The sequence below is a fragment of the Talpa occidentalis genome, unplaced genomic scaffold (assembly GCF_014898055.3).
Source record: "Talpa occidentalis isolate TD23 unplaced genomic scaffold, MPIMG_talOcc4v2.1 talOcc4.14, whole genome shotgun sequence".
Classification (NCBI taxonomy): domain Eukaryota; kingdom Metazoa; phylum Chordata; class Mammalia; order Eulipotyphla; family Talpidae; genus Talpa; species Talpa occidentalis.
This window is the reverse complement of record NW_023601433.1, coordinates 78,737,246-78,761,645: the sequence shown is the minus strand read 5'-3', so window position 1 is coordinate 78,761,645 and position 24,400 is coordinate 78,737,246. Positions and strand designations below refer to the sequence as shown.

General features: G+C 43.6%; 2 protein-coding genes across 4 annotated transcripts in view; one reads left to right on the top strand and one right to left on the bottom strand.

The window, feature by feature from the left end:
* Positions 1-20,646, top strand: part of RNF10 (ring finger protein 10) — a 32,801-nt gene extending 12,155 nt beyond the window's left edge. For 2 of the 3 annotated variants that reach the window (XM_054695296.1, XM_037511038.2), the window contains exons 3-18: positions 951-1,150; positions 2,271-2,361; positions 3,344-3,528; positions 3,608-3,744; positions 5,397-5,557; positions 7,107-7,232; positions 7,484-7,757; positions 7,972-8,105; positions 9,552-9,669; positions 9,894-9,995; positions 11,298-11,453; positions 14,316-14,416; positions 18,506-18,562; positions 18,656-18,713; positions 18,829-18,987; positions 19,697-20,646. In XM_054695296.1, the coding sequence (XP_054551271.1) occupies positions 951-1,150; positions 2,271-2,361; positions 3,344-3,528; positions 3,608-3,744; positions 5,397-5,557; positions 7,107-7,232; positions 7,484-7,757; positions 7,972-8,105; positions 9,552-9,669; positions 9,894-9,995; positions 11,298-11,453; positions 14,316-14,416; positions 18,506-18,562; positions 18,656-18,713; positions 18,829-18,987; positions 19,697-19,770 (2,133 nt within the window). In that variant the 3' untranslated portion in view covers positions 19,771-20,646. The remainder of the gene's footprint in view (positions 1-950; positions 1,151-2,270; positions 2,362-3,343; positions 3,529-3,607; positions 3,745-5,396; positions 5,558-7,106; positions 7,233-7,483; positions 7,758-7,971; positions 8,106-9,551; positions 9,670-9,893; positions 9,996-11,297; positions 11,454-14,315; positions 14,417-18,505; positions 18,563-18,655; positions 18,714-18,828; positions 18,988-19,696) is intronic. The other variant, XM_037511039.2, reaches the window with a different exon arrangement.
* A 986-nt stretch (positions 20,647-21,632) lies between these two features.
* On the bottom strand, positions 21,633-23,920 carry POP5 (POP5 homolog, ribonuclease P/MRP subunit). The gene is made up of 5 exons (XM_037511526.2): positions 23,858-23,920; positions 23,617-23,759; positions 22,678-22,827; positions 22,407-22,490; positions 21,633-22,308 (listed from the first exon to the last, which is right to left on the bottom strand). The coding sequence occupies exons 1-5, from the start codon at positions 23,875-23,877 to the stop codon at positions 22,193-22,195; spliced, it is 513 nt and encodes a 170-aa protein (XP_037367423.1). The 5' UTR covers positions 23,878-23,920; the 3' UTR covers positions 21,633-22,192.
* Positions 23,921-24,400: the final 480 nt, after the last annotated feature.

Here is a 24,400-nt window from a genome sequence, read left to right as displayed (position 1 = left end):
CCTTAAATTTGAATTTCCTTGGACCCAATCATTTATTGTACATTCAAAAGAGATGGGTGCCCAAATATTTGCACGAAGATCTATCTAAAAGTGTTTATTCCAGCACTATTTTGTTACAATGGAAAAGCTATGTATACGCTGTGTCCTACACTAAGCATTCTGACTGTTATACTAATATTTAGTGAAATGGCAAAGTGCTTATAACTCTTAAGTGGGAATGTGGCATTAACTTACATTAGATATCCATACTACTTCAGTTTGGTAATTCTAAGAAGACTGAAACAGACCTCAAGATGATTTATTCCATCTCTGTGTGCTGTGCTATTTCTCATGTGGTTTTGTGCCACTTTCTAAACTCTCTCTGAAGCTACTGATAGGGTTTATTTTGGGGCACAGTTAGTCTGCCTACATGTTCTAATTCTGTCAGTTTTAATTAACAATGAATAGCAGTGTGTGTCTTAGACACGAGGTCGCTGGCAGTATCCTGAAAGCCTGTGGCAGTTAGCAGCTGCTTGCAAACCGCCTCCAGAATATAGTTCCACAGAATCCCCTTACCCAGAAACAAATGAAAATATACGTAGCTTACAGGAATGAAGGTGTAGGAGTCCTGTGGATCTGTTGAAAATTAATGCAGTAAGTAAATCTTCCTGCTTCAAGAGAGCTAAGGAAATTGATGCTGAATTTTGTCATTTAAATTGTTTAATTGCTACTTAGGGCAGACTAAACAGTTTAAGTAATTGTATGTTAGACTCTTTTACCTCTCTCCACTCCCATCTAGATCTTGGGTTACTTTTCCATTACCCCTTCCTCGGACAATTGTTGACTTTAAGCCTATATTTTATTTAATTAATATTTTTTAAGTCTCATGGAAAGAAGGCTTGTGCTGATTTCTGCTATAGATCATTGTCATCCTAATCTAAAATACTGTGATTCATTCTCCTTTTCTCTAGGTAGCAGAGGCTCAACGGGCAGAGTTCAGCCCTGCCCAGTTCTCTGGTCCTAAGAAGATCAACCTGAACCACTTGTTGAATTTCACTTTTGAACCCCGTGGCCAGGCAGGTCACTTTGAAGGCAGTGGACATGGCAGCTGGGGAAAAAGGAACAAGTGGGGGCATAAGCCTTTTAACAAGGAACTCTTTTTACAGGCCAAGTGAGTATGGTTACTCCTAGGAGAGAATGAAGTTGAGCCTTGCTGGGCAATTGCACTGAAAAGAGGCTTTTTTTTTTTTAAAGATTTATTTATTTATGCATACAAGAGCTAGGGTACAAGCCAGAAATGTAGGGGGGGGAGGATTCACCAGAGACAGAGTGGGGAACAGAACAGACTGACTGAAATACACTGCTGAGGGGAGCAGTGGGCGAGACAGAAGAGGTCTGCTGCGCCATGTGGGTTTCTTGCTTCACAGTGTGGTGCTTAACCCCTTGCGCCACCAGGGAGGCCCAAAGGCCTTTTTTTTTTTTTTTTAAACTACTATTTCTTAGGAGAGGGGCAGAAAGGGAGTTGATCTGGTCTCCTTTTCCTTTTGTCATGTGTTGAAATCCCATTTCCCAAGTGGATGCTATTGATGCTTAAAAGAAAATAATGCTTAAATAAATAATGAAATAATGCTAAAATTAGGTAATGCTTTAGTTTCATGTTGAAGTAGCACAAGTGTTTGCTTTGAGATCTGATCTAGATTTGAATCTTGATTTGACCTTTTTCATTGGGCAAGTTAGCTAAACACTTTGAGATTCAGTTTTTTTATAAGGAGAAATTACTTAAAGGAGACTTGAATGATAAGTTGAAGTGCTTGACACACATTTGTTCAAATATTGATATTGTTTCCTTTTGTGTGGCATTAGTCACAATATAAGATTTGACCTTGGGTCTAGATTGAAATAATTCTGGTACTCAAATGATTTAATGGGAACAGTCTTTCTAGTGCTTTGAAGACTAGCTCTGTTGTGGGGTTTCTGGGATTGAGGGAGGAAATCTGGCTTCCTGCTGTGTGGAACCACAGTATGGGTTAATTTTAGTTGAAGGGAGGCAGCTTGACTACTTAGAAGCAGAAGAAATAAGAGTTCATGGATTTAAATCCTACCTGCTGGTTCTTTGGATTCCCTCCAGAGCCAAGACTCAGAACTGAGACTGGAGTCCTAGTTCAGTGCTTTACAAATCATGGCTGGTAGTGCGCCTACATTTGTTTTCTAAGAGTTGATGAATTTCTGCTGAGGGCTCATTGATGGATTCTGGCAGCATGTCTTTTCTCTGTCATCTTCCCTATTTCTAGTTGCCAATTTGTGGTGTCTGAAGACCAAGACTACACAGCTCATTTTGCAGATCCTGATACCTTAGTCAACTGGGACTTTGTGGAACAAGTGGTAAGTAGCTAAGTGACAAGCTGTTAATGGGAGAGAGAACTAAAGGAAGGACTGTGGTGACACTGCAGCTGTTGGCTGTGTTCACTGCTGTACCCTGTCCTGCATGGCCTTACACTCGGCCTTTCCCAGAGATTAGTCCTGGTTTCTTCTGAACTGTAATTGCCACTGGCCTGCAGGATTAGGGAATTGGAGGGCTCTGATCTGAAGGTTTAAAAGTGGTATTGCTATTCACTACCTTCACTCTCCTAGGAAGTAGTAACCAGAGGAATATGTGAGGGATTCAGGTTAACCTCCTGAGCCAGGGTAGGCTCATTCTATGGATATTGCTTTATTGGTAACTTTTTGTAATTATCAAATTAGGCCTTAGCCTTGTGGTAGATGAATAGCCACAGAGCTGTACATTTGCCAGAACCCGTCCTGCTTTTCATTTCTGTTGAAATTATGACCTATAGGTCTGTCCCCTTGATGTTTCTAGGGTACATGATGTAGATTATCTTTCAAAATGATAGTCCTCGAAATCTGGACTCCCATGAAAAGCCTTAAAATTATCTGAGAATGACATCAAAGGCCTGTGAAACTTAAGTTTTCTATGCATTGGGTCAAAATGAAAATCTCATTGATTTCTCCACTGGAAAGTAACAAAATTACTTATAGCCCCTTTTTATATTTTTATGTATGCATAAATGTAAATTCTTTTTTTTTGAAAATGGGATCAGACCGTGATGTCTATCATTTTTTCCCCTTGGAAGTGGAATCTCCCAAATACTGCCGCCTGTAGTTGTTTCATTATATTACAGCCATTACCATGGTTCCCTTAACTATAAGTGCTATCATATATATGCACCTGCATAGTTGAGCAATTTTAATGAATATGTGTTGAGTAGAGATGTACAGGGATGAGAATGGGAAGCAGAGACTTTAATTTTGAAAGTCTTTGGTCAGTTCTAAAAGCAGTGAAACTTATGGCAGCCTTTTGTTTCAGCGTATTTGTAGCCATGAAGTGCCATCTTGCCCGATATGCCTATATCCACCTACTGCAGCCAAGATTACTCGCTGTGGACACATCTTCTGTTGGGCATGCATCCTGCACTATCTTTCACTGAGTGAGAAGACATGGAGTAAATGTCCCATCTGTTACAGTTCTGTGCATAAGAAGGATCTCAAGAGGTAAGCTTTAGAAATTTATTAGATTAGACCCTAGTTTTTTCAGTCCTTGCCCTGCTACATCTAAATGTCCATGTTACAGTGTTGTTGCCACAGAGTCACGTCAGTATGTTGTTGGTGATACCATTACGATGCAGCTGATGAAGAGGGAGAAAGGGGTGTTGGTGGCCTTGCCCAAATCCAAATGGATGAATGTAGACCATCCCATTCATCTAGGAGGTTAGTTCTGTTAACTTTGGGGGCAAATAATCCTGGGCACACTCTTTAAGGCTACTGAATCTATCTTTTTTAGGGTCAGTAATTCAGCCTCAGGGCGAGCCAGTGCTAGGTATTCTGAGTCATAGGATGCCAGTAGGTGAGGGTATAGTTTACAGAGTGGTTTAACCCTTTGAAGTTTGGCGTAGTTATATACATATGTAATTCATTTTAACAGGTTTTGTTTGAATAGTGTCTGTCACTGTGTCCGGTTTTGGAGAGTCCACAAATGTTGGTCTAATGAGAGAGACAGACTGGTAGTCTTTGGATATATAGTGTGTGATAAGTAGAGGAAGTGCACACAAGGTGTTATTCCCTGTATTCCATGTGGAAATGAGCATTTGATTAAAGTGACATGAACTTCAATCTATCTCTGGGGAAAAGAGATTTCTCAGTAATTGGTATGGAAACAATCAATTCTTAGGGGGAAAAATAAAATTAGATGCCTGTTACATACCGTATGTGAAAATCAATTCCACATGAATTGAAAAACTAAATGTAGACAAAAACTTTAAACCTTTAAAAGAAGATATAATTCCCTTATAAATCCTCAAATTTTGAGTGGATAATTTTTGAAGCGGGTTGAAACCATAGATGCTATAAATAAAAATAATGATAAATTTGATTTTATAAGAATGAAAACTGACAAGATTGCTCAAAATCAATAGTTGATTAGTAAACTAGGGGAAGATTTTGCACATTTGAAATGAAAGATTATCGTTTAAAACATACAGATGTTTTATAAATTACATTCACAACCTAATGAAACAATGGGCTAAGCATGTTATAAAGCATTTCTCAGAAAAAGGAAATTAGAATAGCCTCCAGATATCTGAAGATTTTAGTTTACTGAGGAGTTAGACCAGTACAGACCATTATGCCTTTTAGATTATAGGAGGGCAAAAAAAAACATAGGTAAACTGGTCTTCCAGGGTTGAGGAAATTGAACCTTTTGTTCTTGGTGGGACTGTAAAATCAATACAGCCTTTTGAGATACTATTTGGTAGCATTTTTAGAAAGTACAACCTTTGATCCACAATTTATATTTATTTTTTAAAGATTTATTCATTTGTGCATATAAGAGCTGGGATGCAGGCTCGAGTTGCAAGGGTCAGAGGCTTCACCAGAGACAGGGTGGGGAGCAGAACAGACAGATCCACTGAAACACACAAGACAGGAGAGGTCTGCTGCGCCATGTGTGTAGCTCACTGGCCGGTTGGGGATTTAACTGGTGCTGCAGAGGCTGCGAATAGCTTCATGGTGTTGTGCTTAACCCCTTGCACCACCAGGGAGGCCTCAATTTATATTTAAATATCATAAATCATTTTTACCAAGGGAGGTTATGTGAGAACTTTTTTGGTTGCAATATGTTACATTGTTAACAATGACAACTGTCACTAACCTAAATGTTTCACAAGGCACTTACTAAGTAGTGTAGAGCAGGCACAGAAGGTAAAAATGTAATAGACTATATCACATTTTGGAATATTTTAAGACTTTGAATCAAAAAGAAACTGCAGTGTAAATTTATCTTTTATGAAAACAACTTTTTTATAAACAGGTATAGGAGAAGACTTGAGTCTTATATTTTTGTGATCTTGCTGACTTTCTTGTAGATGAACAGCACAGCCAATATTCCAAGTTGCTGCTGGCTTCTAAGGAACAGGTGCTGCACCGGGTGGTTCAGGAAGAGAAGGTAGCACTAGAGCGGCAGCTGGCAGAGGAGAAGCACACTCCTGAGTCCTGCTTTATTGAGGCTGCGATCCAGGAGCTCAAGGTGAGATGATGGTGGGAACAGGTCAGAATGGGGGCAGGTGGGGGGGAAGTTACTTCAGCCCTGTCTTGAAGATATTAAGCAGGAAATGGGTAAAAAAAAGCCAATTTGTTTTGGGTTTTGTTTGGTGATTAGAGGGGAGGCCTGAACTAGGTCTTTCTGGAGCTGAAAGGAGCAAGCCAAAATGATTTTATAACTAATTGTAACCCTGAGGGTTGTTTTTTTTTTTTTTTTAAGATAAGTTATATCTTTAGTTGAGGTGGGTTTTTTTTTTTTTTTTTTTTTTTTTTTTTAGAAAAACCCTTGGATTTATTTTTAGAGATAACAAGACATTGTCAAAATATGACCTGTTTAGTGGACCAGCAAGACAGAAAGAATTACCTAAATATAGAATTTCCTGTGTCCTGTATCTTCTACACGGGTTAATTCTTAAGTTTTGACTGGCACCAGTATCACTGGTTGTTGAGAGATTGTTTCAGTAGGTCTGGGCTCAGTTTTGTCTGATAATTTTCATTACATGTTCCAGGACGATTTTTTTTTTTTTTAAAGATTTATTTATTTATTTATACAAGCACTGGGTACAGTCAGAAGCGCGGGAGGGTGAGAGAATTCTTCAGAGCTAGAGCGGGGAGCAGAGCAGGCAGAAGGACCGAAGTACACTGCTGAGGGGAGCAGCGGGCGGCAGGAGAGGTCTGAGCGCCATGTGGGACCCTCCTCCGGTGGCCGGGGAGCAGCCAGGGATTGAACCGGTGCTACAGAGGCTGCAGGCAGCTTCGCAACCCAGCGCTCAACCGCTGCGCCACCGGGGAGGCCCTTGTGTTCCAGGACGATTCTAATGCTGCTCATCCTCAGATTGTGTTTTGAGAATCACTGGTCTATATTAGAACAATGAAAATCCTCTTTATTGAATGGGTTAGCATGTGACAGACCCTGTGCTAAAGTAATGTATTACATTTTTCTCACTTATGTAGTCAGCCTGGTTTGATAGTTACAGCTGTCCTCTCAGATGAGGAAAAGGGATCATGGATTAGGCAGTTTGCTGTAGGACACATGAGGTGGAGCTGGTATTTGAATCTGTGTCTCTGACTCTTTAGGCAGGTTGTATGTATTTAATTTTTGTTTCTACATTGCAGAATATTTGTTCAAATGTATTTCAGGTAGAAGAAAAGCTAACTAAAAGTAGAGCTGTCCAAGTTGAGGTAGGAGGTTGGTCAAATCCCTACTTTCTGCCCTGAGGCTCTCTCTCAGCATGATTTGTGAAAACCAGAAAACTGAAGACTAGTTCTGTGTTCTAGATTTATGTTCAGGAAGCTTTTGTATAGTGTTTTTTTGTTATTATAAGATGATAAGCACAGGCTGTCTTTCTATTTGCATATTAGATGCTTTTTTGCTTTCTTTAAAAATCAAGGATTTTAAGTATTTAACTTCCCGCTTGGGTCTTGTTTTCTTTTAATGTTTGCTCCTATTGAGAGAGGCCCTTGTAAACTCTTGACCTTCAAAATAAATGTTTCTGGAAACTTAGTTTTCTCTGGTCTTCTCTTTGGTGGTTTAGACTCGGGAGGAGACTCTGTCAGGATTGGCTGAAAGCAAAGGGGAGGTTACTGGTGTCGTGGCTGCTCTGGAACAACTGGTGCTGATGGCTCCCTTGTCTAAGGAGTCCGTTTTCCAACCCAGGAAGGTTAGTGTGTCCCTGTTACAGACCAATGGCTGCCATTGTTCAAATGCTGCTGTTGAGTTGGTAGGCACTGTTGTGTGTTGAAATTTCATGGGATAAGAGGGAACTATGAGTATTATCTGTGTGCTTTTTAGTTCTTTCCCAGGGATATTAAATTAGTAAATGTCACCTCTAGGATAAATATCCAGACAGCTAGGTTCCAGTGCCTACCTTTGTCATGTTACTTTCTGTTGACCTAGAATTTATTCCAACAGGATGTGCTAGAGTATATGTCGGCTTTTGATGAAGAAACCACCGAGGTTTGTTCTCTGGGCTCTCCTCGTCCTCTTGCTCTCCCTCTGGTAGAGGAAGAGGAAGCAATGCTTGAACCAGAACCCGAGGGCTCGTCAGAGGCCTGTGATGACTTGGAGTTAGCAGATGACAATCTTGGAGAGGGGACCATCTGTACTGAGTCCATCCAGCAAGAGCCCATCCCCAAGCCAGGCTTCACACACCTGAGCAGCTCTCCTTGCTATTACTTTTACCAAGGTGAGGGTCCCCGAGGAGGGATGGGTTGCCTGCTGCAGAGATATTTCAGAGAGATGCTATGATGCTTTCATCAGAAGGAGGTATCACCATAGATCCTGGGTGCTTGGATCTATCATGTCTTTGGCTTGGGTGGGAGAGGCAGGCCTAGCTATAAAGAGGGCCCTGTATTGAGGACTGGCCTGGACTATTGGGTGATAGAGCCACTTATCTTCAGCGGAGGACGGGCAGCACATGTTCCTGCATCCTGTGAACGTGCGCTGCCTTGTGCGGGAGTATGGCAGTTTGGAGCAGAGCCCTGAGAAGATCTCGGCCACGGTGGTGGAGATTGCTGGCTACTCCATGTCTGAGGTAAGGACCTTTAGAGGGAGGGGGCTGAGAGTGACATTAGCCTTATCTCTTTGGGGCAGGCCTAGCTAAACCTAAGTTCATAAATCTTCAAGGCCTAAAATTTTGTATTTTTATATCTTGTCGGTGATGATGCTATGAATTTTTTAAAAGTTAAATGGTGTTCCCTTCCCATATTGGATTTATGTTAAGTCAGTAACCACCACTTTTCTTCCTCAGGTTCACTTACTGTGGTCTGGGAATATAGATATTTGTACTTTCAAAATGAGTCTGTTTTTCTCTTTGGTTGGGATGCAACCAAGGAAACAAAAAGTCTTTGGAGGCTCTAAGCCCACACAGGCTTGAAATGCATTTTTTAGCTTAGCAGATATTTCTGAATTACTGTTTAATTATTTCCGTATTTGAATATTTGCCTTTTGGGAATTACTCCTGTATTTTTTTTTAAAGATTTATATATTTATGCATACAATAACTGGGGTATAGGCCAGAGGTGTGGGGGGTGAGAGGAGTCACCAGAGACAGAGTGGGGAACAGAACAGTCAGATTGACTGAAATACACATTCATGGAAGGAGCAGTGGGCGAGCCAGGAGAGGTCTGCTGTGCCATCCGGGTAGCTCCCTGGCCGGGGATTGAACTCATGCTGCAGTGGCTGCGGATAGCTTCATAGGTTGCGTCTTAACCCCTCGTGCCACCAGGGAGGCCCTTATTCCTGTATTGATCACAACTTTGCTATAAACCTCAAAGTTAGAGACTAGACTACTGTAAACTTGCCATTAAACATGCAAAAAGAGAATGAAAAAGACAGACTTAAATTGATAGATTTAATTTTTCACTATATTAGGCCAAGCTTCATTCAGTAGAGAAATCTCTTTCTGATTGGTTCTCAGAATATTTTTGCCAATAAATACTCTTATTCCCCTGTTCATCTCCTCCCTCCCCCCCCCCCCCAGTCCCTAGTCATGGACCCTAGAAAATCAGAAATAGCCCATCCGCTCTAGTAATTTTTTTTTTTTAAAGAGTTATTTATGCATCCAAGAACTGCAGTGTAGGCTGGAGGTGGCAGGGGTGGAGGTTTGAGAGGATTCACCAGAGACAGAGTGGGGAGCAGAACAGGCAGACAGACTGAAATACACTGCTCAGGGGAGCAGCGGGCAGTGGCTGCCGATAGCTTCATTGTGCTGAGACATAACCCCTAGGCCAACAGGGAGGCCCCAGCTTTAGTTAATTACAGGGCTCCATTCACTCATTTGTAGCACAAATCCCTACTTATTCCACCTTATTGGAGGTTAATTGGCAATTTGTTTTTGTAAAATGGTCATAACTTAAGCAATGCTCTTGCTCCAGTGCTATCTGTGGGTGCATATATATACTGCTAACTGTCTAGGCTGGAAACTCAACTCTTGTTGTTAAGCCTGGTTTTAGTTGAGTGTTTTGTTCCTCTATTGTAGGATGTTCGACAACGTCATAGATATCTCTCTCACTTGCCGCTCACCTGTGAGTTCAGCATCTGTGAACTGGCTCTGCAGCCTCCTGTGGTCTCTAAAGAAACCCTAGAGATGTTTTCAGGTGAGAATGCTTCTCTTTATAATGGGGTTCAGGGATTCTGTGAATGGAAACCCAGTGTGGGAGATATTAAGGAGTTGTGTCAGGAGTCTCAGTACCTCCTGATACACTCTATCCATTCATCCAGTTTAGCTGGGCCCACTCATGGCCTTAGCTACTAGTCCACTGGGAGAAGTTAAAGGCCAGGTTGCCCTGGGTCTGCCTTTCACAACCTGACCAACCCGCAGATGACATTGAGAAGAGGAAGCGTCAGCGTCAGAAGAAGGCACGGGAGGAACGCCGCCGAGAGCGCCGGATTGAGATGGAGGAGAACAAGAAACAGGGCAAATGTAAGTTCATGAGCTCTCACCTTTGACTAGTAGTAGAGCTGTGCATCATTGTACAGAGGCTCAGTGCCCAGGTGCCAAGCTGCTGTCTCAGCTCTGCCACTTGTTTTCAACTCTTTTTTTAAATTTTTTTTTTTTATAGAGGCATGTTTTTCATTTATTTATTTGTTTGTTTGTTTTGTTTATACATGCACTGGGTACAGTCAGAAGCGCGGGAGGGTGAGAGAATTCACCAGAGCCAGAGTGGGGAGCAGCAGAGCAGGCAGAAGGACCGAAGTACACTGCTGAGGGGAGCAGCGGGCGGCAGGAGAGGTCTGCGCGCCATGTGGGACCCTCCTCTGGTGGCCGGGGAGCAGCCAGGGATTGAACCGGCGCTGCAGAGGCTGCAGGCAGCTTCGCAACCCAGCGCTCAACCGCTGCACCACCGGGGAGGCCCTGTTTTCAACTCTTAAATGTGAATGTGAGACTACCTCCCTCACAGGCCTATTTGAGAATTAAATGAATTAATGCAGGTCAACGTGCATAACATTTTAAGAATAGGATTAAATTCAACCTTGGTATAGTGGGTGAAGTAGTCTGCTGTGGGGAATGTAATTAAAGCTTTATCTGCTGAATGCCAGGGACATTTGTATTGATTTTCTGTTGAAGTGACATCTACATGTAGCAACTGTGCCAAGAGAATGTGATGTAGTAGAAATCTCGATAAACCAGGAAATATATACAAGAAATTGGATTTAAGAGCTCATTCATATCAGGGAGCACAGCAGAGTCTTCTGATCTGATTCTCAACATAAGCTTCTTTAAGTCCAGAAGATTAGTATGACATAAAGATCTAGTTATTCCCCAGAAAACAAGGTATTTGGCCAGGGAAAAAAGATTTTCTCTATGTGGTGTAGTAAACAGTTTTTTCTTCTCAAACTGGGTATGTATATTCTGGGGCCGTAACACTGTGTAGCTGTTTGGCATTTGTCCTGATTGTGTGAGAAAACTTGTGTTTCAGGAATACGAGATTTTTTTGTTTGAAACTTTTTCTATGGAAACATTGAAACACAAGTACAGAGAGCAGTGAATTAATCCCCAGGTTCATCACCAGCTTCAGTTATGAACAAATGGAATGAGGCTTTATATGAAAACAGGGGCATAAAGTGATAGTTATAAATTTGGGTTTTGGAGTTTTGTCTGCATCTTTCAGACCATTGGTGGGGGTGGGTGGGGTGGTGGGGGTACATGCTGACTGTCCTCAACTGTTGGGAAAGATTTGAGGAATTCTGTAAATGGATTGCCATTCTTGTCTTTTCTTTGCAGACCCAGAAGTCCACATTCCCCTGGAGAATCTACAGCAGTTTCCTGCCTTCAATTCCTATACCTGCTCCTCTGATTCTGCTTTGGGTCCCACCAGCACCGAGGGCCATGGGCCCCTCTCCCTTTCTCCTCTTAGCAGAAGTCCAGGTTCCCAAGCAGGTAAGTAGAGTTGGAATTTAAAAATTTAAGTCAACAGGCAGACACAGACCTTAAGCAAAATCTTAGTGTGTGAATCTGCAATCCTCACCTACCTTGGCATGGTGGAGTGTTAAGGTGAATAACCTTACTTTGGATAGTTAATATGAGGTACATAAATCCTTGCCATTTGATTCACCTTTCTTGTTGACTTTACCTGATTATGTCATGCTAGCACGTAAAAAGCTAGGGGCAATACATACGGCAGTATCGTTAAATCTAGACTCTGCCCCCTCCCCTGCCTTCTGCTTAAGCAGACAGTTAAGCGTTTTTTGTACATGTTGCCTTATCGTAGCACTGCTTGTAGTAGTGAGGGGAAATAGCTTACAAAGTCTACTAGTAGGGAAATGGCTAAATTATAGCATTTATATTATGAATTGCTTTATAGCTGTTAAAAAAGGAGATCTCCAGGAATTAGTGGGTAAACCTTTGACATAAAAGGAATCTATAGACACAAAGTAAAGCATTTTATTACGGGTTTCTATATCTAAATACATTTAGATATATAAAACATTGGGATTGTTGTCATTCAGATTAATAATGGTCTTTTGCACCTGAAAGTGAGAAGAGGATTGAGAAGTCCAAAGTGGCATTTAGCTTTTTAAAAATACTTTTATGAGGAAATTTATTAATCTGTTAAAAAAGTAAACATTGGGGGGCCTCCCTGGTGGCACAGCGGTTGAGCGCTGGGTTGTGAAGCTGCCCGCAGCCTCTGCGGCGCAGGTTCGATCCCCGGCTGCTCCCCGGCCGCTCCCCGGCCACCGGAGGAGGGTCCCACATGGCGCGCAGACCTCTCCTGCCGCCCGCTGCTCCCCTCAGCAGTGTACTTCAGTCCTTCTGCCTGCTCTGCTCCCCGCTCTGGCTCTGGTGGATTCTCTCACCCTCCCGCGCTTCTAACTGTACCCAGTGCTTGTATGTATAAATACAGTGCTTGTATGTATAAATACATAATAAATAAATCTTAAAAAAAAAAAAGTAAACACTGGGGAGTTACTGTAATTTCAGAGAGCTGTCTTTTCTGATCTTTATCCAGCTGGGAGATAGTTTTTAATACTTAAAATTTATTTCTCTGGCATTTCAAACAAAATACCTAGTCAGAATACTTAAAAAACTCTTGGTGATTTTTGTGGATTAGGAGCCTGAAGCTAGAACCTGCATCTCAGGAGCTGCACAACCTTGATGCAAGAGAGAACTGCCGTACAGAGGAATAGGGCAGTACATTTACTTAATCTATGATATAAAAGTTGTGTTTCTGGGCCTCCCAGGTGGCCTAGGGGTGGTTAAGTCTCAGCACTTATCACCGCTATGGCCTGAATTCAGTCCTGGCTGGGGAGCTGACCCAAACATGGCGCAACAGACTTCTGCTGTCTGACCTGCTGATCCCCTTAGCAGTGTATTTCAGTAGATCTGCCTGTCCTCATCCTCACTCTGTCTCTCACTAGAGACAGAGAATCCTCTCACCCACCTGTGCCTCTGGCCTACACCCCAGTTTTTCTACACAAAAACAAAATTTTTAAAAAATAATTAAAAAAATTGTGTTTCCATACATGAGCTTTTCGGAAGGCATGGGCTTTAATGGAGTTAAGCAAGAGTGGTTGCATGATGCTAGGAATAAAAGTATTAAATAGCCCTGATTGACTATGGAAGGCCCTGTTGCTAGGAAAGCAAATGACCCCTCCTCCTAATAGTGATCAGGGCAGTGGATAGATGGGCTTGTGGGAGTGTTCAGCTCAGAAAGAATGTACAAGAGTACTGCCTAGGGAATATCAGGGAGAAGCTTGCATCTTCAGGCTGGATCTCATTGATGTGTGTGTCTTGGATTTTAACTGAATATTTTCAGGCTGTAGGTATCTGCTGACTGGAACATTAAGGTGCAGCTGATTAATTTTTATATCTTATTTGGATCCTTTTTATCTAAATAAAATTTTGTAGTCCTTGACAGAACACCTAAGGTCTTAAGAACCTGTAGGTGTGGAATGTGGTTTTCATACTGTGGGAATAGACTCCATCATGCCTTCCATAATTACTATAACTACTAAACTTCTCTCTCCCTAAAATGATCACAGGTGTGATAGACTATGTACTTAGCTTTATAAGAACATGGGCAGAGGGGCCTCCCTGGTGGTGCAAGGGGTTAGATCTCAGCACTGTGAAGCTATCAGCAGCCACTGCAGCATGAGTTCGTGTCCCAGTCATGGAGCTAACCCACGTGGTGCAGCAGACCTCTCCTTTTCTGCCCGCTGTTCCCCTCAGCAGTGTATTTCAGTCCATCTGCCTGTTCTGCTTCTCAGTCTGTCTATGGTGAATCCTCTCACCACCCGCCCTATACCTCTGCACCCCAGCTCTTGTATGCATAAAATAAATCTTTTTTTTTAAAGTATCTCTTTTTTTTTTTTTTAAAGATTTGTTTTATTTATACAAGTACCAGGTTACAGGCCAGATGTGCAGGAGGGTGAGAGGGTTTCACCAGAGACAGAGCGGGGAACAGAACAGGCAGACTGACAAAATACACTGCTGAGGGGAGCAGCGGACGAGACAGGAGAGGTCTGCCTGCCATGTGGGTTGCTCCAAGGCCGGTGGGATCAAACTGGCACTGCAGAGGCTGAGGACAGCTTCACAGCGCTGCGCTCAACCGCCTGGGTCACCAGGGAGGCCCTAAAATAAATCTTTTTAAACAAAAAAGAATATGGGTAGAATTGACATTAGGTCAGTGTTATTTTTATGTGGTGGTGGTAGTTATCCAGACCTGATTTAGGAGTTCTCTCTTTGTAAGAGGACACTGTTTCGTACTTGACTTCTGTAATCAGATCTCTGGTTCTCTTTCAGATTTTCTGCTGACCCCTCTGTCACCCACTGCCAGTCAGAGTAGTTCTTCATTTTGTGTTGGAAGTTTGGAAGAAGATTCTCCCTTCCCTTCCTTTGCCCAGGTAAATTCTTTGCTTTGACCAGCAACCCCAGGGTATTTAACATGTACACTGTTACTTGTCTTTCTGGAAATCTGTTGGAGGAGGAGCAACTCCTAATGTTGTGCTGACTTTTATAATGATTGGAGGCTTTCTTAAAATGGAAGCTTATAGATTTAATTCCTGATATCACTATAGACTTATCCAGGAAAGAAGGCTAGAGTAACTGAGAGACAACGCAGATCTTATTATTTCACAAATCATGAGGTATTTGTGTACTGGACACTGTTCTAGGGACTAGGGGATACATCAGTCTTAACTGGTCCCTGGTTCTAGGATCTCTGGTTTAGGTGATAGGTATCTGGTACATATAATAAACCACTCCTCTGTTCATTTTGGGAAGGGAAGGTTGTCTTGGTTACTCTATAACTAGTCAAACCAGCTTTCTTGGTGCACAAGCTAGGGGATGGGGGACAATAGACTAGTGAGACTTGATGCCAACACACTTTATAAATCTTGAAAACAAGCAAATACTCAGCATTCCTGTGTTCAGATAACAGAGGAAAAATGGATGAATAGCTTGACTTGTTAGTATTAACTTCTTTGGGGCTAGTGTGGAATGATTAGCATAATAGATTTTTTAATGTGTGCCATGATCTTTATTGTAATTCATGTACATTAGAAACTGACATGGATGTCATCAGTACAGACAGCATAGGTTCTGTTGAACATTTTTTCCATTCAGTAATGTAGTTACAAAACCCATTATTTGATAGTGGTGAAAAACACAAAATAATAACTTAGTATCATTGACAAGTTTGTATCCCATTGGCACTCTGAAAGGGCCTTTGGGCACCATATGATCTTAATGGGCATACCCATATCGGATCAACCGAACATCCGGCTACAGGGTAAGGTGTGGTTCTGGGGCTAATACAAGAGAATTGCATTTCTAACCTCCTTCCCCTTTGAGGTACTTTGAGGTACTCCAAAGGGTAGCTTTAGAAAGGAATCTGATGTGCTCATTTTTTGAACCATTCAGGTTTAGATTGCCCAAAAAATACATCATTCACTTTTATCATCTCCTCTTGCCAAATAAAGAGCCCAGAAGCATTAAGAGTAAACTGAGAAAGTTAGGCGAGGATTCTCTTCTCTAAGTCATGTTATTTGGAATCCTGAATAAACCCAAAAGAACCTTTCCTCCTAGCTTACTAGTCCTTTAGATCAGTTGCTATGGATGTTTCTCACATTCAAATGGCAGTTTGTGTTGAGAAATAAACAAGAATTGGACTTTGGTAAGGAAAGTCCTGAAGTCACGAAGGATGAAAAAATTTGAGAGCAATCCTGAAAGCTATCAGCTAGGCCACAGAAGTTAGACAAGGAAGAAAGTGATTCCTAGGAATTACATCAGTTGTCTACTTTTTTAAAAAACTAGGCTTTTATTGCATGGCTTTTTTTCTTTTCAACTTTGTATTTTGAAAAACTTTACCCTTAAAGAGTTGAAAGAATAGTATAATGAGCACTCATACCTTTCAATTTGATAAACCAATTGTTTAAATTTTCATTTATTTGCTTTCTTTTTCTCCCCCATGTTGAAAATAAACTACAGACCTTATGAATGACATGTCACTATGTACTTGGGAAATAGATGACTTCCCTTCACCCTATGACATTCTTCTATATAACTAATTAGCATAGTCACATCCAAGAAATTCAACTGATTGAATATCTAATGTAGTATTATTTCTATTTCCCAATTTGCCTCTATGTCTTAAATTATTTTCAGTTGGGCTGAGTTAAAGATTACTCATTGCAATTAGCTGTCAATTCTCTTCCGTCTCCTTTGATCCCTAACAGTTGCTCTGATCCCCGTTTTTTTTCTTTCAATGGCATGAATTTTTTTTTTAAAGACTTATTTATGCATACAAGAGCTGGGGTACAGGCCAGAAGTGTGGGGGGTGAGAGGATTCATCAGAGACAGAATGGGGAACAGAACAGGCAGACTGACTGAAATACACTGTTGAGGGGAGCAGTGGGCGAGACCGGAGAGGTCTGCTGTGCCATGTGGGTTGCTCCCTGGCCAGCAGGGGATCCAACTCATGCTGCAGAGGCTGCTGATAGCATCATTGTGCCGTGTTTAACCCCTTGTGCCACCAGGGAGGTCCACTTCATGTTTTTTTTTAATGACTTTTTAAAAGAGTAACAGAATGCAGGGCCTCCCTAGTGGAACAAGGGCTTAAGACGGCAACGTATGAAGCTGTTCGCAGCCACTGGAGCACGAGTACTATCCCCAGCCAGGGAGCTACCCACGTGGCTCAGCAGACCTCTCCTGACTCACCCGCTGCTCCCCTCAGCAGTGTATTTCAGTCAGTCTGCCTGTTCTGTTCCCCGCTCTGTCTCTGGTGAATCCTCTCACCCTCCACACCTTTGGCCTGTACCCCAGTTCTTGTATGCATAAATAAATAAATCTTTAAAAAAATAGAGGAACAGGATGCAGATGCCATATTATTTGGACCACAAACTCCCAGGAACCAAGGGAGCAGACTGTCAAAGTGGTACATGATGAAGAAAGGTTATTCAGTGAAACTAACCTCGGCCAACTCATTTTGAATGTGTGCCTCATTTTGGGACACATTATTGTTATTATTTTTTTAAAGATTTATTTATGCATACAAGAACTGGGGTATAGGCCAGATGTGCAGGGGGTGAGAGGATTCACCAGAGACAGAGTGGGGAGCGGAACAGGCAGATCTACTGAAATACATTGCTGAGGGGAGCAGAGGGCAAGTCAGGCGAGGTCTGCTGCACCATGTGGGTAGCTCTCTGGCCGGCCAGGGATTGAACTTGTGCTGCAGAGCCTGTGGATAGCTTCACAGTGCTGTGCTTAACCCTTGTGTCAGCAGGGAGGCCCCTGGGACACATACTTTGGAGACGACATCCCCGTTTAAATTTTTTTACTTATTAAGATTTGTTTTTATTTATGCATAGAACTGGGGTGTAGGCCAGAGGTGGGGGGTGTGTGTGTGAGAGAATTCACCAGAGACAGAATGGGGAGCAGAACAGGCAGATCCACTGAAATATACTGCTGAGGGGAGCAGCTGGTGTGACAGAAGTCGGCTGCACCATGTGGATCACCCCCCTCCCCCAATCCCCCCTACAGGGGATTGAACTCATGCCACAGTGGCCGGCAATAACTTGATAGTGCTGAGATTTAACCCCTGCACCACCAGGGAGGGCCCCACTTAAATCTTGTGGAACTTGTTGGTATTTTTCTAGGGATAAAATTCATAATGCTTTGAGTTGCATGGCTTCAATGGCAGATGGAACTCATGGTGACCCTCAACAGTTACAAAACGGACCTTGGCTAGGCGCAATGAAAAAAAATCTCACTCAGGGTCAGGAGAGATTGTTGTGATATTACTGTACTCAAAGGAATCTGGTGTGTGGCTGCATCTAAAAGTTAGTGATTAAGCAGTTACTGGAAAAGCAGACTAAGAAATGTTAGTTTCAGGCTAAAGTTAAATTGGTTTTCATGACCTTAAGTAACTGAACTTTGATATTGGGTGGTTTGTTGTAAAAACACTAGCACACACTGCTTACTTGAAGTTGTTTTCCTTCCAACAAGAGAACTGATTAGAACCAGGGAATGTCAGATGCAGGATTCTCAACTTTAGAGTCTGAGTAACACCTTTTGTGCCTTCTATGCAATATTTCTTACCTGTTTTTTTTTTTTTTTTTTTAATAGAGGCATGTTTTTATTTATTTGTTTGTTTGTTTGTTTTGTTTATACATGCACTGGGTACAGTCAGAAGCGTGGGTGGGTGAAAGAATTCACCAGAGCCAGAGTAGGGAGCAGAGCAGGCAGAAGGACTGAAGTACACTGCTGAGGGGAGCAGCGGGCGGCAGGAGAGGTCTGCGTGCCATGTGGGACCCTCCTCCGGTGGCCGGGGAGCAGCCGGGGATCGAACCGGCGCCACAGAGGCCGCGGGCAGCTTCACAACCCAGCGCTCTACCGCTGCGCCACCTGGGAGGCCCTTCTTACCTGTTTTTTAAGAAACAAAACCACCTCAGGTTTCCCACCTTATTGGTTTGACTGCCATTTCCATTGACTAGGACATGGAGGACATGACTGAAACAGTGTGTCAAGTACCTGGAGAAAGCTTTTCAAAGGTGATAATTGCTTCTGTGTCAAAGTAGGAGTCTGGAAGAGAAATTGGACTGGTTACTTTAAAGTTCTTTTTCTCCCCTTTCCCACTTTGGCAGATGCTGAGGGTTGGAAAAGCAAAAGCAGATGTGTGGCCCAAAACGGCTCCAAAGAAAGGTGAGGAGGGCCCTCTGTTGAAGGGACAATAGCTTGGCTCCTTTCAGAAAGTAAAGGCTCTAGAGTTGTTTCTAGAATTGTGTTTTTTTTTTTTTTTTTTTTTTTTGTTTTAAAGATGAAAACAGCTTAGTTCCTCCTGCCCCTGTGGACAGTGATGGAGAGAGTGATAACTCAGACCGTGTTCCTGTGCCCAGTTTCCAAAATTCCTTCAGCCGAGCTATTGAGGCAGCCTTCATGAAATTGGACACGCCAGCTTCTTCAGATCCCCTCTCTGGTAAGGGCAAAGAACTGGAGGCATCTACACCGAGTTGTCAAAGTTACCATAAATATTAAAGCCATTCCCACTTGTATCTAGTAGCAGCCATCACTAATCAGTTGGGCACTTTTTTCCTCTGAGCCTTTAGAGTGACATTCTAGCATCAAGTAACATTCCATGTGATTTGTCAGATAGGACCCCAGATTAATTCTTGAGGCCTGTATATGAAAATATGAGGAACTGTTTTCTAAGACACCGTGGTGGAGAGTATATAGATCATGCCTACATTTTAGAATCGAGTTGGTAAATAGATGGAGTGCACCATCATCAGAGTGCATGATGCATCAGAGTGCACCCCTGGTTTGAGGAATTCATAATTAGACAAAATAACACTATTCATGATGCACTTGCTGTATGTGCTTAGCATTGTGCTAATTTACCCCAATAACTAATCTCATTCCTGCAAATACAGTAAATTAAGATCTAGCCATAGAACAGATTCCTGTGAGTATAGTAAACCAATAAATGGGTATGACTCTCAGGTTACAGAAAAAACGAAGGTCTAGGGACATAAAGTGACTTGGCCAAATGCAAACACCTAGAGTGTGCAAGGATTGAATCCATGCAGTTCCAGAGCCTGTACTCTTAGCTGACACTGTTTCTCAGGAATGAAAACTGAGCGGGGAACCAGCATTCTAACCTAAGCCCTTTTTTTTTCCTTTATAAGATAAAGGAGGAAAGAAAAGAAAAAAACAGAAACAGAAGCTCCTGTTCAGCACCTCTGTCGTCCACACCAAGTGACACTACTGGTCCAGGCTACCTTTTCCATCTTTTTTTTTTCCCCTGTGCTTTTGTTTTGCTGCTGTAATTTTTAAGTATTTGAGTTTGAACAGATTAGGGGAGGGGGGAGGGGGTTTCCACAACATGAAGGGGGAACCAAGAAAATTTTAAATACAGTGTATTTTCCAGCTTCCCGTCTTTACACCAAAATAAAGTATTGCCACACAAGAGATCTCTTCCTGCCAAGGTTTTAGTTTGTTGCCAGGTTAGTCTTTTTGACCCATGTGTAATTAGTTTTTCTCTTCAACATCCCCTTGGAGCAGCCCAAGCCAGAGTCGTGTAGCCCTACTCTGCTGTGACATCATTGTCAGGGCATCATGGCTTCAGCACATTGATTCATTTGTTTTTCAAAATTAGTTGACTTTTTTCTATCAGTTGTCCTCTTCTTAAAGAAATAGGGATGGGAATAAAATGGATTTAGGACACCCAGATTGAATTGCAGTTTTTTTCCTGATAAATAGCCAGGCTATGGTGCAGACCTCGATTGCACTTGCATCTGTAATAGAGAGGGTTTAGCCTCCTAAACATGGCTTCTATTAAGCATAGGAAGCTGTGTCACTAAGGGAACCCTGAGATCTGCCAGCCTCTAGCCAAACTTGTTTTAAGTGACAGTGACCTGCATCGTAGGAGTAGAGGAGTCTGGCATACCTGGAGGTAGAGCAGAGCAGGCTGCCCGCCACCTCCTGTTTTCTAGGCAGTCTTATGCCTTAGTTTGAGCTGGATTTTGAGTGATGTGTATTCTGCTGCTTAATAAAGTGATCTCTAGGTGTAATAGAATGTGAAGGCAAATAGTACAATAAATCACCTGCATAAGCATTATGTGCTTTCTGGTTTTTTTAAGTTCATTACAGGTCAAGTAGACATACTAAATAGGTTAAAGTAACTACTACTATGAACTTGAGCAATTCTGTTGGCATGGAGTAATGTCTTTTCTAGGGTCAGGCCTAAAGAGTCCTTAAGCTGGGTTTAGCTCTAACCTTTTTTTTTTTTTTTTAAAGATTTATTTATACAAGCACTGGGTACAGACAGACTTGTGGGAGGGTGAGAGGAGTCACCAGAGTCAGAGAGGGGGAACAGAATAGGCAGACTGACGAAATACACTGCTGAGGGGGAGCAGCGGGCGCAGCAGGAGATGTCTGCACACCATGTGGGATCCTCGCGGCAGCTGGGGATTGAACCGGCGCTGCAGAGGGTGCGGGCAGCTTTGCAGCCCTGCGCTCAACTGCTGCGCCACTAGGGGAGGCCCTAACCTGCTATTCTTAAAAGGAAGAGATTCAGGAACTCTTCTGGATAGGTGAGAGTATCCAAACCCTGAGATACGAGGGGACACACTGAAGCAAAAAGTCACATATCTTTCTCTTAGGTGTGTAAAGGAATTTTGAGTGAGGGAAAACATGCTCCAATGTCACTAGCAGCTAGATCAAAACTAACTGCAAGTCTCCTGTCCCTCCTAATTCCTGTGGCATGTGGTAGTCTACTTAGGTGCCAGGCAGGTGTAAAGCAATAGGGAAGGCGGAAATTTCAGAAAACTCTTGAGACATTGGCAGCTGTGACTGAGCTCTGCGTTAATAAGGTTAGGTCAGGCCATTTCTTCCCGCCCTTTCCTCTCCCCACTCCCAAAAGTGCAAGAATTGCATTTCTAAGATTTATTTATTTATTTATTTATTTATTTATTTATACAAGCACTGGGTACAGTCAGAAGCGCGGGAGGGTGAGAGAATTCACCAGAGCCAGAGCGGGGAGCAGAGCAGGCAGAAGGACCGAAGTACACTGCTGAGGGGAGCAGCGGGCGGCAGGAGAGGTCTGCGCGCCATGTGGGACCCTCCTCCGGTGGCCGGGGAGCAGCTGGGGATCGAACCGGCGCTGCAGAGGCTGCGGGCAGCTTGGCAACCCAGCGCTCAACCGCTGCGCCACCGGGGAGGCCCAAGAATTGCATTTCTGATAAGGTGTTGGCAAGGAATCTTATTTTTAAGGCCAGGTGTCTGAACTGAAACTGGTTATACATCTGTGCCAGCTTAGTTGCCATACTGCACTAATACTCCTACTCTAAATTACCTGGCCCATGCTAGGGCTGGGTAGAGGACAAGGCCTTAAGGAACCAGTCTTTCTACTGAGGCTAGGGATAGAGGGGGAAATACTTGAGCAAGAATGGACTTCATAAGTTTGCTAAATGCTATAGAAACCAAAAACATTTATTAAATCTACTCCAGGCAACAGTAGATAAAGGTGACTAGTTTGTCTGACATGAGTAAACCCTCCATTTTGAGCTGGAAATTTGACCTCTAGTTGTCAGTCATCCAGTTTGGAGAGCTGTAGGAGATGCTGCTGCCATGTTCCAATCAGTGTGCCTCCTGTGATTTGGCAAAGTGCAACCTGGAGAGGTTCATTCCATTGCTCCAGTGGCCTCCTCACCACCACTGTCTGAAAGCTCCTCTGCTCCAGACTCCTCCTCTAGTAAACAGCTTCTTGTGACGGACTTCTGGATAGCTTCCCGCTCTCCTGGAGAAAGGCAAACAGACTAAGTGAGGATGAAAGGTATCTTTGGGAGTGACAATGTTTCTTCACTGCTCAGTGGGCACCAGGTTAGCATAACTTACCTTCATCAGTGCAGTTCTGCAACAAGATCAACAGTTGTCTCCTGTTGTACTGAATCAGGAATTTCTGACATGTTCTAATTGTACCTGGCACATGAAAAGAGCTTTCTGGTCAACATCTTCTAAAAGGTGTCTGTCTCAAAGACTTCAGAACTCTTAAAAATTGGGGAAATATCTTGTTCTCGGCAGTATAATGGGAAACCCATCCGCTAAGCAAGACTGAATTCTGAACTTGTTACCTATTGGATATCAGCCATATCATGTGCCATCCTACCTCCCACGTGTAGGGTGTTGAGAAAACAGGAGTAACGGTGTCCTTTGTTCTCCAAGTGTGTAATAAAGGGAAGAGCTGACCACACAAGCTGATAGAATTCCTTCCGGCATCGAAGTAGCACTATTCCAGTATAGGCATTGAGGTATCGCACTGTAAGGGGAGGTGGAGGAGATAATTTTGGGGAACTGTATTCCTAGAAGGTTAAGACACTGTTCTAGGAAGCGGCATGTTGGGACCTAACACTTTTCTTGAAAATATTTTAAGATGATGTTGAGGGAGGGCCGGGGCATACACCTTGAATCTTGGACACAGCTCGTAATTGATGAATGAACTTAGAATTTAAACGCACTGATTAGTTACTAAATGGCAGAGATCCACCTTCCTCAGAAAACCCTTTTCTGAAAAAACAGGATCTGCAACTGGGCTCAGGTTTCCACAGCAGCCTGTTCCCCTAAGAGTTGTGCCTGTGTGCGTTTCTGCAGGACTCAACTTCCCGCGTATAATAAAAGAGCTAGTTTAAATAATGTGGCTGTCGGGAGTAGAAAGGGCCCCTCTCACATACACACGTGTGCACTCTAACCTACTGGCTCTATTAAGAGCTTTAATTTCGACAATGGTTTTACCACGTGATGTCATGTAAAGTCCATATAACTTGGAATTATAAATGGTTTCCCTCAGTTAATTATCACCCTTTAAAGTTCAACTGCAATCCCCAATATATACATGTTAAACAGGTCTCTGTACCTTGCCTAGGATTCTTGCCTAAAGTTTTAGCCCTCCCCCTGACGGGATTCGTCCAGATCTCAGGCCAGGGTCCGAAATGACGAGGACGATATTACACAGATTCAGGGTGCATCGGGTTCGGGAGCTCCTAGGGTCGCTTATGTCCCTTCTCCCTCCACATCCCTCCTTCCGCCCGGCCCCCCAGCACTCGCGCACCCGCGAAGCCAATGGAGCAAGCGGCCGCGCCGAAAGTCCCGTGCACGCGGGCGATCGTGTCTCGAACCAGGTTACTCAGCACTCGGTCCTCCAAGCTCAGGCGGCAGCGGGGGTCGTCAGACACCAGTTCGCAGAGCAGATACCTGCCGCAGGCCGGAAGAGGTGAGCGCGGGGCCCCGGCCGCTGGGGGCTGGCGGAGGGCGGGGGTGGGGTGGGGTGGTGGCGGGGGGCCGAGTCTCACCTGTGCTTGAACCGCACCATGGCGGCTTCCGCGCCCGGCAGCCGGACGCCCAAACCGGATGTCTGAGGCGCCGCCGGCGGCCAATGGGAAGTTAGGCTGCGCAGCGTTGCAGCCACTCAGAGGAAGGCCGGGCAGGGGGTGGGGCTAGAGTGCTGAGCGGCCGGGCCCTGCGTCAGTTCCGCTCGGGCCCCGCCCCCGCCGTGTTCGCATGGCGCATGCGTCCGGCCGCCTGCCGCGCGGGTCGGCGGGACGGGCTCCGCGACGGGCGCTGGCCCCGGCTCACGCCGCTGGGCGCAGGGACGGTCCCTTTCTGTTGCCGCGCAGTATAGCCGTGTGCTCGCCTCCGCCCGAGCTGGACGGTGGGGCCCTCGAAGGTGTGATCTTCCTCGCATAGCACAGGTGTGGGCGCGGGCGGGACCGGTCCTTTCAGGTTAGAGCTTGTTTATTACTGCTTGGCCCTGGCAACAGTCTTGTGGAAATGGCCGTATCGTCTCGATTTTTATTTGCAAAAACAAATCGTGATTATATTTTCAGTTTTTAATT